The sequence below is a fragment of the Artibeus jamaicensis genome, unplaced genomic scaffold (genome assembly GCF_021234435.1).
Source record: "Artibeus jamaicensis isolate MK-2021 breed Jamaican fruit bat unplaced genomic scaffold, CSHL_Jam_final contig_519, whole genome shotgun sequence".
Taxonomy (NCBI): domain Eukaryota; kingdom Metazoa; phylum Chordata; class Mammalia; order Chiroptera; family Phyllostomidae; genus Artibeus; species Artibeus jamaicensis.
Window position 1 is genome coordinate 7,685,347 of NW_026521871.1, and position 17,994 is coordinate 7,703,340.

At 43.6% G+C, this 17,994-nt stretch overlaps 1 protein-coding gene across 3 annotated transcripts in view; it reads right to left on the minus strand.

Moving 5' to 3' along the window:
- PXK (PX domain containing serine/threonine kinase like) overlaps nt 1-17,994 on the minus strand; it is a 69,671-nt gene that overhangs the window by 5,564 nt on the left and 46,113 nt on the right. For 2 of the 3 annotated variants that reach the window (XM_037137309.2, XM_037137312.2), the window contains 10 exons: nt 17,005-17,109; nt 16,353-16,454; nt 14,852-15,013; nt 14,311-14,428; nt 13,044-13,122; nt 10,428-10,476; nt 6,633-6,710; nt 6,025-6,111; nt 5,497-5,566; nt 2,865-2,927 (listed from right to left, as the gene is read on the minus strand). In XM_037137309.2, the coding sequence (XP_036993204.1) occupies nt 2,865-2,927; nt 5,497-5,566; nt 6,025-6,111; nt 6,633-6,710; nt 10,428-10,476; nt 13,044-13,122; nt 14,311-14,428; nt 14,852-15,013; nt 16,353-16,454; nt 17,005-17,109 (913 nt within the window). The remainder of the gene's footprint in view (nt 1-2,864; nt 2,928-5,496; nt 5,567-6,024; nt 6,112-6,632; nt 6,711-10,427; nt 10,477-13,043; nt 13,123-14,310; nt 14,429-14,851; nt 15,014-16,352; nt 16,455-17,004; nt 17,110-17,994) is intronic. The other variant, XM_037137311.2, reaches the window with a different exon arrangement.

The following is a 17,994-nucleotide window of genomic DNA, read 5'->3' on the forward strand; positions in this document are numbered from 1 at the left end:
GCGCAGGAGCCTGTATGGGCCCCTCCCGTGGAGGCGGCCAGGGCTGGCGCTGACCTGGACAGTGAATGGCATCACCTTACTTAAGGCTATAAAAACATAATAATAATAAAAAAAAAGGCAAACATTTTTCCTGTCTAGATATTCCAGGTGCAATGTGAAGTGTATCACTTTCCCTGACAGTGAATCCAAGTCCCTACTGAACCAGTCTGTCCACCGCCTACAGGAAGTGAGGCCCACCTGGGGAGGTCGCACAGTGCAGCTGGGAGGGTGCTGGGGACACTGCCCAGCCCCACCCCCCACCCACGCCAGCTGACGGCTCAGGGAAGTAATCTACATATTTGGGCTTGAAAGGGGGTGGGGAAGGCCATGCAAGGGCAGGAGGCCAGAAAGAGCTCACTGTTCAGAGAGGCAGCACAGGGCACACCTACCCATTCATCCCAAACACGGTGACTGCTTTCTGTCTGTGTAGGTTTTGATAAAAATCCTTATGTCTAGAGACATAGGTTTTGAGCCTAAAGTGGGTTTCAGACTTTGATTTGGCACACAAATTCTGGAAACTCCAATATTCTAAACAATGTCATCTATTATTCTGCACGTTGTTTATTCTTAAACCTCCACCCTGTTACTCACATTTTCAGTCCCTCTGTGCCCATAAGCTCTTCTCCCTCCTCCAGTTCCTGTCCAGCTATGAAACTTCCCTCTTCAGTCATTCTTACAGACTGGGTTGTCTACAAAATGTCAGCTCTCTCTCTCCAAATTTATTGCTTAAAATTATAAACTGCAAGCAAGAAGGCTAGAATTCTTTTGCAGGGTATTATTAGCTTATACTTGACAGTACTTTAGTGCTTATAAAGAAAGCCTTGTCATGTGCGTTATCTACCCAGTTAAGACCAGGATCTTTTACAAGACAGTTTTAAAGAAATTACTTGTCCAAGGTCACAGCTGGAAAGTGGTGGAGCTACAAACCAGGCCTGAAGTTTCTGACTGTGCACTCAGAGTCAGAAACTCACTGTCGGTGCCCCATACAGGGCCTCAAACGGTAAGCTGACAGGCAAGTTCTACTTAATCATTTTTATGACACGCATTACAATAAATGCCCAGCAGAGGTCAGAGTAGATTCTTTGGGGGCTGAGTTGATACTTTATCAAGAAAACATTCAAGGAGAGCAAGGAAAGAAGGAGCCAACATTTGCTGGGAACATCTCATCTCTGCCAGGTTTTGTGCTTGAGGCCTCACATATGTTTTCCCTCTGAATTCTTATGACTCTCCTTTAAGACAGACATTATCACGTTCACAGTCACGCCTCCCACTGTCCCCACTCCAGACGGTCTTTCCAACATGACTCTAATTACAAGATTCCTCTTTTCCTTTTCCTCTCATTCTAAAAGTCACCTCATCTAATGCAAACCTGCTATTTATGAGATAGCTCCTATTCAAATCACAGGTAAGTAGAAGATTAACAACAACAAAAATCCAAGTAGACTGTGAATTCCTCAAGGCACTTAAAAATAAGAACTGACATTAACTTCCCAGGACCACACATAATGCATGCGATGAGTACTCTATACTACTAGGCAGACACCTCACTTGTTAAAGGGGGTTTATGAAGTCTCACGGTTAATTCTCTCTGATTTCCTTAACATGTCTAAGTGGCGAGAAATTAATAACCTGTTTACTAGAAAATTGGTCAACATGACCTGGCAGTAGATCTCCAGAAATTTCTGATCAGCCCATACAGGTGACCTCTACAAAAGACAAAGAAGTCCATTTTCTGTCTTGATCAATATTTGGGGGCTTTCTTGTAAAAATCTGCTGACAAAGTCAGACAGGGAAAAGAACATCACTGCCACGAGCCGGGGTACTCTGCTACTCAGAACAGGTGCTGGCTCTGCAGTGAGCCGCCAGAAGCCACCCTCAGCTAGCAGGGAGATGACCACCAGCCAGAAATAAGGTGTTCGAACTAGTCTCCTTTACATTTGCTTGTCGTTTTGTGTGTGTGTCTTTTTCTTTTTTTTAGGAAGGTCAGTTAGAAGCACTTGAGAGATGTCGGGCAATGATGTACTTGATGGCTCCTGGGCGCCATCTTAAACCTTAACGCTGGTGATACTGTCATCTCATACAGCAGCCCCAGCCAGTGACTCGCCTTCAGACAGCTGCAACAGCTTCCAAGCACAGCGACAAGCTCTGAGTGGCAGAACATCTGGTTCATTTAAGAGCACAGGAGACACTGGTACTCCAGTGTTTTTATGGTGCTTACAAAATGGTAGGAGACATTAGCTCAAAACGAAAGGAGGAAAGAGAATTATGAGGTCACACCACAGAATCAGAGATTATTTTATAAGTATTCCCTGAGATAAATTTTTCTACATATTTCAAACAGAACTCGTAGTATCTGATTTAATTCACAAAGGTAAAACAAAGGCTAGTCACAGAAGCACATTCAGATGATTAAATGCATTGCAGAGCAGAACAGTGCACAAAGAGCTATCGGGAAATCAGAAACTCGGGGCTTAGTTCCCTCCCACATGTAGGCATCTCACCAGCTTTGCTTTGTGAGACAACTGACATGACAACTGGGTTCCCTGAGGACAGAGCTCAGGCAGGACAGGCCCTGGGCAGCAGTGCAACGGTTGTGTTCACCGGAGCATGTACCCAGACACGCTCTGATTGGAGGAGCCCTGCGTGGGCTCTTTGGCAGAGAACAAGCCAGGAGTAGAGGGTAGTTAGTGACCCTGAAACCAACAATTCCATTCCTGTGAAACTCGAGTTTGTAAGTCCGGAGCCAAGTTGAGAAGAGAAAGCCCTGCTCCTCCTCCTGTTGGTGGAGAGCGAGAGGAGGCAGGCTGTTCGCCTCCATCACTCACCTGCTGTAGAGGGTGGAGTCGGCGATGACGGGGATGTGAGAGGCGAGCTGGCCCCAGATCCTGCTGAGAGAAAACACAGAAACACTCGTGGGGACCGAAGGAAGACAACTGAAATTTGCCCCAAGCTGGGCCCCGCCACTGGCTTGGTATGTGGGCCTTGTGGTAAAAGCTGAGGAGGAACAAAGAATTTAGGGACTGGACCAATGACCACGTGTTTCCACTCCAGGGCAGGGTAAGGGGATAGGGTTTGGCTGCTCCCTACAGCTTATTTGATACCAGCTTTGCAACTGGCTACGGTATCTCTTCCTGACACAACCACTGTCCCTGGGTGATGAATGACAAATGACAGTGTCACAGCTGTACCGGGGACAGAGAGGAGCAGAGCAGTCCAAAGGAAGTGAGAGTTCCCCACGCCATCTGCCTAGCGATGCTCGATGTAGAAGTTCCATTTTATCAGCAGGTACATTCGATAAGACAGGGCCAGCCTATTCAGGGTGTGGACTTCCTAGGCCCTTCCTTACTTAAAATTCAGTACATACCCTTATTTACATTAAAAGAATGTACACACTCCCATATGTTGACATGTATTTTCAGGACCTAGTCACCTTGTTATATTTCAAATATTTTCAAGCTCTCAGCAACTCCCTAGTACTCAGAAATCCCTGGAATACATCCTGCTACTCTAACATGGAAGTAGCCCAATACGTAGGCAGAAGTTCCTACACAAGCCCCCTGCCCCACACAGAGGTCCCATCGAGGGGTTAGCCACAATCCCGGGGGGATGGCTGTGATCGTGCCCCTGAGAAACCACTCTGTTCTGGGGAAGCCTCCAACCACCTCCTCACCCACTGCCCACAGGACATGTGGACGTGGACACGGCATGAGGAGAAATGCCTAATTTAAGCACCCCACCCTCCAGCTGAATGAATACCTTTCCACTGTTTGCAATATCCTCTTACCTCCCTATATGAGGCATTTTACTGGCAATGGAGGTAAAACTCAACCCTGTTTTTATATTGCTTGGCAGTGCTAACATCGATTTTAATGGGGAGAAGACTAGTGATTCCAGTAAAATCTGGAGCTGATCAACCGCTACTTTGTTTTTCTAAACTCCACCAGGGCACCCCTCGTGGGTGCCATCTGGCTGCATCTGGCACAGAGCCTTGCAGGCAGGCAGTTGCCTCAGGAAGGTGGAAAACACAGAGGCAGGCTTTCTCTGCTTTGTAAAGAATTAGCTGCTGGACAGAATGACTGCTACTCAGACATGCTGGTTGCAGACATGAGTCTCAGCCTAATGACGACAATGACTGGCCCTTGTCTATCCCATCAACCACAGAGAAAAGAGGCCCCCAGCATCCTCCAGCTCTCCTCTCTCAGCCTCTGTGGAGGCTGCCTGGATCCTCACTGGGACCTCCAGGGCCTGGCCTCCCCTCCTTCTCTTCCCTCTAGCTCCCCCTGACCCCTTCTCTGGCCTAGACTCTGCAGGCGGCAGTGTGGGCACTCACAGGCTTTGTGGAGCCTACAGTTTTCCCCAACCCTTCCAGCTCCCAGCTCCGCCCACATCATCTGCATTCTTTGGCTAGTCCACCTTGTGCACCACTCCCTGTTTTCTCCTCCCTGACTTCACCAAGAAGACCCTGAGAAGGTAGGAACTGTGAAGGCCCTCAATATCTTCCCTTCCTTCTGCTTTTAAGCACCTCTAACTCGTCATCTGCCCTCTGGGCTCCTACCTCCGGGGAAAGATAGATGGGCTTCCTCCAAGACAGACTGGCAGCTGGGCACTTGATGCTGAGCCCTTGGCCTTCTCTCTGGGCCCCTCACCCCACCACTCTCTCTTTTGCATCTTCAGCTTCTTCCTCTCTGCAAGATGCTTTTCCTGCCTAAAGGTATATGTAGCTATTCCTGAACCTAAAAAAACCCTCCCCATCCCTTGCTTTCCAGGCCTAAGCCAAAGCTGCCTGGGTTAGAATGAACGCTCCCCTCCTCCACGTGGAACTCTCCTTCACAGACTCATACAGAATAAGAACTAGAAGGTCTCAAGAGGTCATTCAATCTGGCCCTAATTTCCAAAGATGGGAACATTAAGGCCCAAAGCCAGACGGGTGAGGGACAGCCAGGAATGGCAGTGATGACTGCCAGCTCAGGACAGTGCTTTCTGTGCCATCTCGGCCCTTCTGAAACAATGCTTTTTGCCGTCCTGCACACTACTGAGTCCTTTCCTTTACACGGACGGGCACATTCTCCTACCACGTGGTGACTGGAGCAGAGGACAGGATTTAGGGTCACTACTGTTCACGCAGGCTCCACTGAAAAACAGGATGCCTTGAATTTTAAGTTGGGTTGGTTTTTGTTGCATAGATAATGCTCATCTTGGGTTGATCGAGTCCTGCCATTAGTGAAGAGGCTGGCTCACCCAATAACCTCTAAGGTCCCTTCCAGCCCCTGCATCCTGTGAGCCATGAATGCTGTCGTAATCCTTCATTAGGGACAGAATTCTTTTGTTTTCCACATTGGTTATCACACTCTACACTCTGGCTACCAGAATCCAAGACCTCTTGACCAACTACAGCCTCCTGGTCCTAGTCTTTGGATGCTGGGACCTGTTACTCCACTATAGTCTATAATCAGTTACCTGAATTATTAGAGTTGCTATATTTTGCTGGATGTTCTTCATTATTTTCAATAGCAGATCGTTTTGACTTCTTTAAAAATAAAAAGAGAGAGGGGAAAAGGAAGGAGTAAATACACTGATGCTGAGAGTTAGAATAAAAATATTTTCTAGGTATGTGGTTAAACTAGCCACACACAAGGTCATATCTGTCCACGTAACTTAATACAGTGAAGAAGTCACAAGCCAAAACCAAAGGGGAAAATAAAACCAACCATGTTGACTATTATCCCAGGCCAATCACTCCCCCAGTTACACCAGCCCATAATCAGCCCAGCAAGCCAGGAAACTATATGGTCCATTTGTTTCCTGGTATTATGTAGCTCCCTTTTAAAAGCTGCAAACCAATCATCCGCAAATAGTTTTGGCTTTCAAGGAGACATAGCACAAAATCTGTCATCAACAAAATTGCACCATTAACCAAGAACTCTCTACATGGAATCTAGAACTTTTTTTACGCACACAAAGAATTCAGACAGACAGCAGTCTCACCTTTCGAGCTAAAATCTTTCTCTTTTTTCTTTCTTCTTCAGATCCATGGTGAGACTGAGCTCTTGTCAGTCTTCGATGCTGGTGAATCTGTAAGATAACACAATTCATCACGAGTGTGCGCATATCCTACGCTAATGAAAATCTAACATGTTTAGCCAAATCAAAGGGTTTGGATGTAAAATATTTCCCTGCTCAGCCTGTGTGTCTTCAAGGTCAGGGTCTGGATGTCTGGGAGAAGAATACGTCCAAGGGTGAAGACCTTTCTTGCCTCCCCTAGTTCCTTCCTGCCTCTTTCTCTTCCAAAGATGAGTGTGGTCGCCAGCACCTTTGGAGCACGAACCACATGTGCCCACCATGACCCAGCCTCCCCCAATCATAAGGGACCACCGCCCTTTATAGACCCATTTTTTCCCCAGCAGGCTGAGCTCCTTAAGGGAAGGACAGGAAGGATTCAGCAGCCTCCCGGCATCCAGCCTGAAGGCTGGTTCAGAACAAGTATGCAAAAAATGTTTGTGGAACGGTCAGTTAAAAGTAAATCACCATGAATTCTAGGCAGAGAATGGCAACACTAAAAGGTCAAAGGGCATGAGGAGCTACAGGCAATTTACCTGTTTCTGTTCTTCAATTAATCTCTTTTCTATACATTCTTTGGCAATTCTCAAAGCTTCCTTTAACTTTGTGGGGATCTGAAAGAGGAGAAAGTACATAATCTGTTGAGGAAAATATTTGAAGCTTCTCCCCAATCCCAAACCTGGTTTTAATGAAGGAGCAATTGGTTATCAAGAAGGACGGCACCTGGAATGAAATCGGTTACAAGCTGTCCACCTGAATCCTGTGCTGGCCACTTCTGGTGTCAACACGACATGCACCTCATTAGCATTTCTTATCAATAAATATGTAAAATAAACACAAAAATAGATATGATGTATGTTTCAAGTATTTCAACTAACTCTCAAGAGACTACGAATTACCAAAACAATCTAGAAAAAAGATAAAAATTTAAGGCCTCATACTTCCTGATTTCACAACATATTACAAAGCTACAGTAATCAAAACAGTGTGATACTAGCATAAAGGAAGACAGGTAGGGCCCTGACTGGCGTGGATCAGTTGGTTGGGCATCATCCTGCAAAGCAAAATGGTTTGATTCTCAGGGCACGTGCCTGGGTTACAGGTTTGGTTCCTGGACTGGGGACATATGAGGGCCAACCAATGGATGTTTCTCTCACATCAGTGTTTCTTTCCTTCTTTTTCTCCCTCCCTTCCCCTCTCTCTAAAAATAAAAAAAAAGACTTATAAATCAATGGAACAGAATAGAGAGCCTAGAAACAAATCCTCATGTGTATGTTCAAATGATCTTTGACAAGGTACCAAAAGCACACAACAGGGGAAGGATAGTTTCTTCAGTACATGATGCTGGGAAAATGGTATATTTACATGGGAAAGAAGGAACCTTACACAAAATAAACTCAAAGCTGGATTGAAGACCTAAACCTAAGACCTAAAACTATAAAATTAGGAGAAAGCATAAGGGAGAAGTTTTACGAGATTGGATTTGGCAGTGATCTCTTAGATTGGACACCGAAAGCACAGCAACAAAAGTTACTCTGGGCCCCTCAGAGTAGAAAAAAGGGACCATATCACACACTTAAAACTTCTGCACATCAAAGGAAGCAATGAACAGAGTGAAAAGGCAACCTACGGAATGGGAGAAAATGATTGGAAATCATATATCTGATAAGAGATTAATATCCAGAATATATAAAGAACTACTACAACTCAACAACAAACATGTAAGTAACCAAAATTTTTAAATGGACTTGTCACCAAAAAATGGATTACACCACAATAAAGCTGAAAAAAGAACCCCCCCTCCAGAAAATCGAAGAAAAAATATGGGCAAAGGACCTGAATAGATATATCTCCAAAGAAGACATACACGTGGTCAACAGACATATGAAAAGATGATCAACCTCTCTAATCATTAGAGAAATGCAAGTCAAAGCCACAATGAAGTATCATCTCATCCTCGTTAAAATGGTTACTATTAAAAAAACAGAAAATAACAAGTGTTGATGAGAATATAGAAAAACTGGAACAATGGTACACTAATGGTTGAAATATAAAATGGTACAACTACAGAAAACAGTATGCAAGTTCCTCAAAAAAATTGAATTAGCATATGATCCAGCAAATTCTAGGTATATATCCAAAAGGACTGAAAGCAGGATCGAAACACACCCTGCATTCACTGCAGCATTATTCACAATAGCCAAGAGGTGAGACATCCATCAACAAAAAAATGGATTAACAAAATGTGGCATAGACACACAAGGGAGTACCACTTAGCCTTGAAAAAGGAAATCCTGTCACATGCTATATAACACAGATAAAACTTAAGGACATTTATGCTGAGTGAAATAAGCCAGTTACAAAAGGGCAAACACCGTATGATTCAACCTTATAAGACATCTAGAGTTGTCAAAATAGTGGAAGCAGCCAGTAGAACTGTGATTGTCAAGGCTGGGGGTTGGGAAATGGGCAGGGGTGGGCCAACTGTTCTAGAGGCTGAGTTTGCAAGGTGAAAGAGCTCTAGAGATCTTGTTCAACACAACAATGTGAATATACTCAACACTACTGAACTGTACACTTAAAAACAGGTAAGAGAAAAAATGGTTAAGAGAATAAACTTTACATTGTTTTTCATCAAGATTAAACATTTAAAAATATACCCCACCACCACCACCACCAAAAAGAAGAAAAAAAGTTTTTAAATATATAAAATTTACTGGAACACACACAAATTCAATTAATTATAATACTTTGTAACTCCAGAGGGATTTTTCTCTGTCAAAGACTTACTTTCTGAATTTCGCAAGATTAAGCTTTTTCTTCCTGCTGAAAGATACTCTTAATAACCTGGTATGCTTCTGAGCTCTCATTTCTTGATTTATTAGTTTTTTAAATGATGGTGAAAGCTCAGGCCTGGAAAAAAGATACCCAGGTCATGTGGAACTTTTGATCTCTAGTATTCTTTTGAAAATATAAACTTAAGTTTTGAATATGTAAGATAGTCAAAGTCAAAAGGTGTAAAAGGGTACAAACACAGTAAAAAGTCTCCCACATAGGTAGGTCCCCTTTGTGGATGCAACCAGTGTCACCAGTTTCTTGTGCATCTTTCCAGAAAGATGATGTATATACAAAAAATTAATGCTGGCTTCTAAAGTCGCCTTGTCCTGGCTGCACAGACTCTCTTCGCTTAGGGCAACAGTAAGGTCATAATAATCTTTGGGCTGAATGATCAGGGTTTGAGGAGAGCATTTTTATTTACAAGGCTGAATATATTTTCTGAGGAGATTCAGTAAAGAGATGAATTTAAATGTTTTTATTTCCTATTTAAGATCCAAATAAGCTATTATTGTCAGAACTCCTCTAACTGGTCAAAAGGACAGAGGAAAGCATCTGTCACCTATATAATCTTCTGTCTGTTTTTCCCTTTTTTCTCTAATATTATCATAAAAGCATTACATGTTCTTTGGGAATATAAAGAGGAGAAAGAGAATTACCTTTCACTCTACCACCCAAAACCACACCAACAGTGAGCACCCAGGAGAGCCAGGCCCCAGAGGAGGTGTTCACATAGATGATCTCCATTGTCCAATGACAGTGACAGTAGACGGGTGTTGCTCATCAGCTCCACACACTGAGTGCACAGACCCAAAGACTGGGTACTTGCCCACAGATTAGTAGCTCTGAAATGGGGGTGATTTGGTTCCCTGCCCTTTCTAGATGACGTCTGGCACTGTTGGAGGTATTTTTGATAGTCACAATGTGTGGGGCGTAGGGGAATACTATTCACATCCAGCGGGTACAAGCCAGGGATGCTGTTTAACATCCTACACTACACAGGACAGCCCCACAACACAAAGGACTATGGTCGAAATGTTAAATGCCATGGCTGAGGAATCCTACTTACGTAAACAGCTGGTATTAAAAAAGCAAAGTAAGGCAGCAGCCCAGTGTTTGGGGATTTCAAAGCCCCTGCTCTTTCCGTACCATACAATGCTGCTACTTCTCAGGATACTTTTTTCCAGTCTTTCTGCTAGATACAGGTATTTTTTCACACACTGTATTTATATCTTGCTTTTTCTATCCATTAGCCCAAATGATCATTTTCCACGTGACTGCGATGTCTCAATAAATATTACTTGTATTAGATAAAAACATTTTATCAACCAGATGTACTATGAATTAAATTATCCCCTAATTATAGGACATTTAGATTGCTTTAAAAATTTTCTTATTATAAGTACTGGACCTTCTCTTTTTTAATTAAAAGAAGCATTAACTTTCAAAGTCAACTTATTTATGTGACAATCCAAAAGGAATATGGTTCACTTTACCTTAAACTGTGGCTTTTCAGAAGTGGTTAGTAAAACATCACTGAATAATCTGTAAAGAGAAGGAAAAGAGAAAAAAAAAAGTCTTTCTCAAAAAAGGTGTACTCTCAGAGGACGATCAAAGCAGAAGGAGACAGCTTGAGCCCAGGAAGCTCCCACATGCCCCAGGACTGACCCAACCCACCATTTCTTCTTTACTGACTGACATACTCAGGAAAGTTTTCAGGCCACCCAGTGTGACCTTGGGAAGACCCCCACTTCAGCTACCAGGAGCACTGGGTCAGCTGTGGACTGGGGGTTATTCCCCCACTGAAGGGCAAAAGTCTTTTCATGCTATGTAGTAAGTTAATTTACACTTAAAAACTATTTTTGCAAATAGTTATTTATTATATTATTATTTCCATTTGTTTCAGATTATATATACAGTAGATATTTCTGAACAGAATAACTAGTTTTCCTTTTTTTTTTTTTTGATCCCAGAGGAGGATAAAATTTATTCTGGAGCTCAATAAAATAAAACCATGTGGTGGAAAGGAATTGTTTTGATTAGAATCTAACGAGAAAGTGACTTTCTCCTAAGAAAAGTAGTGTTTCTCATGCTCTCTTAAAAAGAAATAGCAGCTTTTAGGGTATATCTACTCTCTCTTCAAAACTGTTATTGAAAATAGCATAAGGAATTTTGAACTGTTTTGGCTAAAACAGTTTGGAAAGTTTATTTACTTATAATATTTTATTTTTTATTTTAGAGAGAGGGGGAGGAAGGGAGAAAGAGAGGGTAAGAAACATTAATAAGAAAGAGAGAAACAATGGTTGCATTTCAAACATACCCCAGGGAACAGAACCTGCAACCCAGGCATGTGCCCTGACCAGGATTCAAACTGGTGGTGAAATTGAACCAGTGAACTTCTGGTTCATAGAACGATGCCCAACCACAACTGAGTCACACTGGCCGGGGCTAGAGGGAGAGTTTAAATGGCCATTTGGATGGTGACTAAATGTCTGTGAATCTTTCCTTGAACAGTCCCCCTTTTTAAAAATCAGGAACTATGTGACAAGGAGGAATGACAGGGTTAACCTTTTCCCACCGAGCTCCCTGGGCAGTTCTGGAGATGGAGACCTAATTCTGCCCTCCAAGGCCACAGGTGTGTTTATTTCCAGGCAACACACCTGAACTGCACGTGGTTTACACCTCTCCAAGTGCTCTTCTCAAGGCTGAAGCCCACAGGGTGGAAAGACTTAAGTAAGGAAATAAGATTTGGATTCACTTTAGAACTGGAAGTGGGGGAAAATGTGAGGGCTTGGGGCAGAAATATAAACCCAAGTAAATCAATGTGGGTACAGGCTGTTCCCTAACTACAAATACATTCTGTTCTAGAAGCCTGTGAAAATTGTGTTGTTTCCCTAACTGGACCTATTTTTCCATGTTCACACTGTTATTAACAGTGGCTGGTTTGACAAGGGGCTCGCCTGTGTCAGTCACACAGGAGAAATGTCACATGCGTGGGCAGAGGCTTGGGCTGCTCAGCTCCTCCCGGTTGCAGCGGCCCCTCTACTACAAAGCTGCACTTCCTGCTACCTGCTCTGCACTCGGCAGACGTACTTCCAGCTGCTCCCTCCCGTCTCCCCTGTTACTGTCCCCCCACCTGTTTACGATAAGCCAGTACAGACACAGCATGGGTGTGTCACATGGAATGGAATGTTCACAAAATAAAAGCTGAATCATATTAATCATAACTAATATTTAATAAGCACTTAAGCGCTAGGCACTGTACTAGGAATCATTTCTTTAAACCCTCCCAAGAACCCTCTGAAATGAGGCCTGTTACTATCCCCATTTTACAAATGAGAAAATACAGCTCCCAGAGGTTAGGTAGGAAACTTGCCCAAGGTCACCCACGTAGAAGTGGTGAAGCTGGGAAGCAGGGGCTGGGAGAGGGGCAAAGGGGAATAAAATGGGGACATCTGCAATAGTATCAACAATAGAGATTAAAAAAAGAAGAAGTGCTGAAGCTGGATCCACCCCCAGGTCCATCTAACCTCAGACACACCCACTTAACCACCCTGCTGCCTTTCCATGAAGGGGCAGAAAATGTACCTGAAGGGAAGGCCCCAAAGCACTATTTCAACCACCTTAATTACCTATTCATAATCCTGTTTACGAGGGAATGTCTCCTGAGCTGTAAGCCTCTAGCCCAGTGCCAGTACCTGTCAGACACTTGATAAACATTACCCAGTGAGTAAAGGAACAAACAAGCGCAGGGGAGGCCATAAACGTACTGCCCGCCTCACAGAGGGCAGACCCTCCAAGGCAAGTGGCTTGTGAACTAGCCGCAGCTGGGGCCCAGCAGTGCCCAAATCATGAAGGACGGCTGCTTGAGAGGGCCCTCCTTCGGCACTTCCTAAGTGGGGGGCCGCGACATGGACACATACACAAAGCTCATGTCAACAGGAAGGCACACGTGAAAACGAGGCTGAGGTCAAAGAAGAGCAATCAGACTAAGGTAGCAGAGAGGTCACAAGGAAAGGTTGTGATATCATGCTGCAAGTGACTGTCAGCAAAGTGGTCTCTCGGACTCTGCAAGTTACGAAGATAACAACCAAGGTGTATGATTGACTTACGGCATCTGTAAGAGCCGGGAGACGGTAGGCATGCCATTTTTACAGGCTTCACAAGACAGCGTAGACTCCAACACGGCCACTTGAAATGAACAGATACACAGTTTAGTTCCACAGAACATGTTGGCAAATCCATTTGGTGATAAAGAGTTTGACAGCGCTTTGCAACAACTGTCTGTAGGCTGATCAGGACAGTGTCAAAACTTCACGGGCAGACAGATGGCGAACGTGGGAAGGGGGAATGCTGGCAACACCGATGTACCGAGGACTCAGACTAAGCGATTAGAAACCACACGCTGACAGACAGCGAAGTATACTTCAAAGATAAACGGAGGAAGATTTGAGGTATCATTCATAAAAGCGTTTGCTCTCGAAAAGAGAAGTAAACACTAAACAGAAGTAAAAAATTTGAACTCAAAGGACATTTTGCCGTTTGCCTGCTTTTCATCAAAACCAGTACGCAAAATGCCAATTGTTGATATCTCATCATCCAACACCTTGGCTGATAATAACACAAGCAGCCAGACTTTCCTACCCACAGGTCACTGTTCAGTTTCAGCTGCTCAAACTCCACACAAAGCAGTCTCAGGGCCCGTTCTCTTCAACCGACTCACTTAACACAAAATTAGTGCTTGGTGGAGGGCCGCATACCTTCATGGCACGGTGGTCCGAGAGCCGCCCTGCCCTCCCCTCTCTGTGCTCTAGCCATGAGTTCTGAGCTGGCTTGTGAGGGGATAAGTCTATATGAGTTCCTCCATCTCTCCTTCCTCGCGATGCCTCCCGCCAGTCCCCCAGCTCTCCTCGGCCCCTCAGGTACTGCTGGAAGAGCTCCTGGATCCACTTTGCCAGTGTCTGCTTTCCTGCCTGCCTTCCACAGCTCTAGGCCTGCTAGGTTCCTCTCTCCCAGGTATCTGCCCATCGCTTCCTTGTTCCTTGCCTTGGTCTGGCTTCTCACACCTGACAGAGCCCTCAAGATCCTGGCTTCTGTTTCTAGGTCTCATTCAGTCTGGCCACACTGCTCTTCACATGCTCTTGCTTTTAAAATTCTAATGTCTGTTACAAAAATTCCTCTGTTTCAGACAGCCTGACAGGTGGGCACGCCATCTGAATTTTCGGTGAAGTGCATTTAAGTAAAGACTCAGATCTGCTTAGCTTTTAAATTGGATAAGAATTTCTGGCTGTAGAGCATGACAACTTCCTCTGGGTCCTCCCTGGATCCTAGAAAGTGAGTGAGTAGGGCCCAGAAGACCCCTCCAAACCCCATACTGACCCACAGCCATAGATGGGGCAGGAGGGAAAGAGTCTACAGGCACCGAGTCTGGAGGTCGTCCGTAGGTCATTTCATACAGTAAGTGGCCAAAGCAGTGGACGTCCACACTTTCCAAAGTCTGTAGAAGAAGAGAGAGCAGTGGCACGTTGCTCTTTCAGTTTGGCTTTGTGAATCCCAATGTCCCTGTCCTCAGCTTCCACTGAGAAACAAGGCCCAGGGTGACCCCACTCACTGGTAGTGAAAATGCAACTCCAAAGCCTTTCGTAAAAGTTCACAGGGCATTGCTCTGACCAGAGGTCTCTTGGTCCTGCCCTCCACAGTCTTCCAGTAAGTGACTCTCTGCCCTTCTTTCTCCCATCTACCATTTCAGCTTAGCCTCTTGGAGATTCAGCAATGCTCCATAGGAGAAACCAGATGACAGGTATGGCCTACCCCAACCGTACCTTTCACTGCTTCGTGCACATTTCTTATAGGGGTCTGGCCATAGGGATAATTTATACCTCAAGATGAACCTGCTGTTTTATTACTGTCAGCAACTTACATTGATTTTCCTGAATTGTGAGAAATAAGATCGGTAGAAGGAAGGAAGGCCCAATAAGGAATTCTCAAGGTCTAGCAGCCGGCAAGTGTCCCCATCTAGCATCACGTTGGAGGCGTGAAGATGTCCATAAGGGAATCCCTTGTCATGCAGAAACTTCAGTACCTATTTAAAAATATGTACAGGTTACATTCTCCGAACTCATTCAGATATAAGACAGGTTAAACTTTGGTTTTTTGAGTCAATGTATTTTCAAACAAAATCAAACCGTCCACTGGGGAGATTCCTAAAGAAAACTGCCACCTCCATCCATTTTTCTGGAAAAAGATGTGATGCTGAATGCTTCCCAGCTGTGAGACTGCAAATGCAATGCCGGATCCCTCATTTCCACAGAATAGAGAAGCAGCCTGCGTCTGCTTGGGGTTAATAGCTTTACGCCAAAAGCTTCTACTTTAATCACTTCCTCACCCCAACAGGCCAAACCCTCTTCATAGCAAATCCAATCCTCTAGCACAGAGGAGTAAAGCTATCATGTCAGTGCTTGATAGGGGCTGAGCTGAAAAAATCACCTTAGAATATATTTGGCTATTTATTGATAGAAACATATGACAGGCTCCCACAAAGAGAAGCAAACATTTAATAAAAGTGGCTCACCCAGTAACAGAGGTGACCAGGACATTCCATTGAGGACTGGAAAAAAATGTCTCAACTTCTCTTTTTATTTTTGTTTTATTTTTTAAGATTTTATTTATTTATTTTTAGAGAGAGGGTAAGGGAGAGAGAAAGAGAGGGAGAGAAACATTGATGTGTGAGAGAAACATCGATCAGATGTCTCTTACACACCCCCAACTAATGACCTGGCCCACAACCCAGGCATATGCCCTGATAGGGAATTAAACTGGTGACCTTTTGGTTTACAGGACAATGCCCAACCCACTAAGCCACACCAGTCAGGGATCTATTTGTTTTGTTTTTAATCTCATTCGGAACTTATAATGTACAAAATATATTAGTAGTAGTACATGTGTATAATAGTTAAATATATACATCATTGGGGGAGGGTTCTCCTGAAATTGTTTTCACTGATAGCATTGCACAATCCAAGAAGACTGGAGAATACTGCTTTAGAGAGTGATGTGGTAAAAGCTTTTCATGCTAATTATACTCCAGTAAGGGAGCCCTCTAGTTATATATATAATAAAATCAAGAACTTTGTCACAAAGATAAAGATCGACCAAAAATAACACAGAAGTCGGTACCCACATAGTTAAGTTTCTAACAATCAGACACTAAAGGCCAGGAGCTAAGCTTTTTGGAATTTTGTATTTCTAAATTAGTCTTAGTCTCAAACATTTACTTTTGGGGGTCAAATATGACAATGCCATCAGTTCATAAACAATCAAATGACTTAAATTATCGGGGATATTGCTTAAAAACTTTCCCAAAAGAATATTGGAATGCTGGGTGAAATTCCAATGCAACTTAAAAATTAAATACCTCTTACCTCTAATATTTGCCGCCCATATGTTTTTATTTGCTGAAGTTCAAGGCCCTGGATCTTCTTAGGGTTGCAGTACTTCTTTAAGAATGGGTCTTTTGGTTTTGACTTTGGAAAAGAATAAAGAGCACGTAAGAGAGAGGCAGAAGGGTCAGCATCCGCACACGAGCTCCCTGACGGGCAGGATTCTGCAGAGACTAGGACGCTAGACTGCGGGGGTGGGTGTTTGAAGTGCAAGACTGTGCAGCGGACAGAAAGAGGCTAACCCTGGTTTTGCCCCATGTCAAGTCCAGTGAAAATGTGCCTGGTCTTGACCTCAGCCAACCCCAAAGTCTTATACTGTTAGAATTTTTCACTATTTAAAAAAAATTTTCCCCAACTTTGAGATAGTTTAGTGTAACTTTGTTAAACTGACCACAAACCACAATGCAATGGACACATAATCATTACATGTTCAACCTTCCCTCATGTGGGAAAAGCAACGCTTTTTTAACTATACTGCGTAGTTTTTAATCACTCAAATCAAAATAAATTCCAAATAAAATTAAAATAACATCCTCAGGGCCTAGTTTCTGGAACCTCAGGGATCAAGTGTCCATAATAGGTTTTAAAGGGACTTGTGAATTTCTTTATGACCATTAACTTGTACCAAAAGTACCTTGTAGATCAGGTCCTTCAAAGTTCCTTTTTCATTAAACATCCTAATAAGCAATGCTGAGGACTCATTAGCTGTGGCAAAGGTAACTCGATAGATGTAAGGGTGCTGGCAAAACAAAAAAGAAATTCACATTTATTTGCATCCAACTTGACTCTGGATATGCAGAGTTAAGTACCATCTCAGCAGTTTAGCTACATACAAATGTGAGCATATTCTCTGAACACATAGCCTTTTCAAGTTATTAGACGAACAACTCCTCCATTGTTCTTTAGATCAGAGAAGGAACATAAACAATACTGACAAAAGGAAGTGAGTAACTGATGTGGTCAGCTTTACATGGAAGGCATCTATTTTGGTATGCACGTTTCTCATAGTTCAGGCAAAACTGTGATGGAAGAAAAAGAAAGTCTGAATTTCTGGAACAGTGATTTTAATATTCTGCCTATGTTAATCAGTAAAGAATAATCTGAATCCTAGAACAGCCAAGTGGGGACCAGAAAAAATGTATCTTCATTCACAGCTTTGCCTAACATTCCACTCTGCTACACTGTGCCAAGCCAAGGAGCATGACAGCCAGAAAACAAGCAAAAGTAGCATTTTGGGGGATGGTGGCCTTTTTCCAAAGCACCGAGCATGACTCTTCCCGCCCTTCTCCTGGAGTGTGCAAGGTGATGATTCACAGCATCCTCCTGAGATGGGGACTGACGTCAACCAAGTGGCTTGGTGAGTAAGACAAATTATTAAGGACTGAAAGGAAAGCATTCATACGACCTGAAATTTTGGTTACATGAACCATCTGGCTCTGGACAGGTATTACAATGTCCATTAGCTCAAAGAAGTACCATGAAAATTTAAACACAAGGGTGTTGAGCTATGCAAAGATTCGGGGGGCAGGGGCTGAGTGGGTGGAGGGGTGAAAGGGTGTGCCCAGGGAAATGCAGTCATTGATCATGAAGTTTCTCTTGACCATCACATCCAAATGATTGCTGG